General features: G+C 41.7%; 1 protein-coding gene across 1 annotated transcript in view; it reads left to right on the top strand.

Moving 5' to 3' along the window:
- Positions 1–2,083, top strand: part of LOC101851575 — a gene marked incomplete in the record, with an annotated part of 13,428 nt that overhangs the window by 5,222 nt on the left and 6,123 nt on the right. Inside the window, 1 exon segment of the mRNA XM_005097288.3 lies at positions 144–1,277. Within this exon segment, the coding sequence (XP_005097345.1) occupies positions 943–1,277 (335 nt within the window).

The following is a 2,083-nucleotide window of genomic DNA, read 5'->3' as shown; positions in this document are numbered from 1 at the left end:
ATCTCTCTCTCTCTCTCTCTCTGTCTTTCTCCACCTTCCCTCTTTTCTTTATTTTCTGTACATTCATTAGTCACAAATGACACATTTTTCTTGGTTATTGTTAATAGACGTCAGTTTAACACTACATTTTCTTCTCTCTTCAGAGGATACAAGGCTGAGCTGAACAGAGAATCTAGACACGAGTAGAGCGACGCTTTCCCTGTCTCGTCATCGGAAGAAACATGGTTATGTTTCAAGAAAACGACAGAATAATAAATCATCGCAGCTTAGCAAATGAATGTTGTGATTGAAAACCATGGCTTAGCCCTTGAATGTTGTGACTGAATCCAGCGGCTACTCACTGAAGTCTATTTCGAAAAAGAAACATCAACAGCTATTAACTGGAATCTAGGCCTATTTCGAAAAAAAATTAACTTCTATTTACAGAAGTCCATTTTAAAAAAATAAAAAAATCCAGCAGCTATTCAGAAAAAAGGCCAGGCATCCCAGGGAATAATATTGTGAAGTGCTGAGAGCATTTTGCCCGAGTGGATACTTATAGATTGCAAAATGATATAGGCCTCCTTTATGCTGTAGCTGCACTATAGGCTGCTCCATATCGCGTATATTATCATTTCTCCGAGGAGTCCAGTATCATTATCCAAGACACATACCAAAGGGAAATGCTCCTCGGCGTAGCCTATGGTAAATTGTTGTGCTTGCCAGATGGAATTACGGGACAAGATCCCTTCAAGTTTGTGTAAAGTTAGGTGGATTTCTTTCTGTGCAACGGTTTAATCCCAGGCCTAATAATGTGACACTTGAATTTTTTTTAAACCAACGATTGTAAAGTTTCTTCAGTAACAATACCAGGGGCAACTGCAGCAGCGACAATTATCGTTGTTACCACCGTACCAACACCTTTGGCAACATCATCTGCAGCCTTATCAACAACTGTCAGACATGGCCGTTACAAACTCGAGCAGCCTTGAGATGTCTACCCCAGATTTTAATAGGACGCCTTCTTTCTCGGACCTCCAAGCGGTCAATGATGACATCGCACGTACTCTCATTCCAGCCATGGCCTTTTTTGGAATTCTCATGGTTATTGGAATTGTGGGGAATTCCCTCGTGTGCTACGTGTTCTGCCGGAGACTCCAACCCGGAACACAAAATTACTTGATAGTCTTCCTCGCTGTCTTTGACCTTCTCAGCTGCACCATCGCTATGCCCAATGAAATCGCCGACATGAGATATTTCTATGTATTTGACTCAGAACCGGCGTGCAAAATAATGAGGTGCGTATATATTCCATGCTTTGATTCAAAGAAATATTGCGACAATCCATTTAATTTCATATTATATATACTCTCGTCTGTTAACGAGAAATCTCCTTCTTAGGTCTTGCACTTAATAAAGCTGAGGTTTTTTTAAATTGTTTTTTTTAATTCCCTGCGGGTGGAAATTTCACGCCACTGGTAGGTCCTACTTCTTTACTTTCCCTTTGTTGCTTCTGCCTGTCTGCCTACGTCTTACCTTTTCCCAGCACTAAATGACCATTACTGGGTCGATGTGATTCTCTTTAGGCAAACAAATAAATCAAAACTCTTATTGTTATATCTATCGATTGTTCTACCTATATTTAGATCTGCATATCTACCGACCTAGCTACCCAGCTATCTATCGTCATAACTATCTACTTAGCCACCTCGCTACCCATCCATCCATCCATCCACTCGTTCATCCATCCGTCCACTCGTTCATCCATCCATCCATCCATCCATCCATCCATCCATCCATCCATCCATCCATCCATCCATCCATCCATCCATCCATCCATCCATCCATCTACCCCTTTATCTGTCTGTCTGTCTGTCTGTCTGTCTGTCTGTCTGTCTGTCTGTCTGTCTGTCTGTCTGTCTGTCTGTCTGTCTGTCTGTCTCCTTTTATTATCCTTAGACCTATTGTCCGTTGCTTCAATTATCGTTGCACACCACACTAACATTCATGAGCAAACACATAGTAAAATACACACACGCACTCACATACAAACATATACACACGCGCACTTGCACATACACAGACACACACACAGTCTCCCCCC

This window comes from Aplysia californica, unplaced genomic scaffold (genome assembly GCF_000002075.1).
Source record: "Aplysia californica isolate F4 #8 unplaced genomic scaffold, AplCal3.0 scaffold00151, whole genome shotgun sequence".
In the NCBI taxonomy this organism is placed as follows: domain Eukaryota; kingdom Metazoa; phylum Mollusca; class Gastropoda; order Aplysiida; family Aplysiidae; genus Aplysia; species Aplysia californica.
This window is presented reverse-complemented; position numbering and strand designations above follow the sequence as displayed.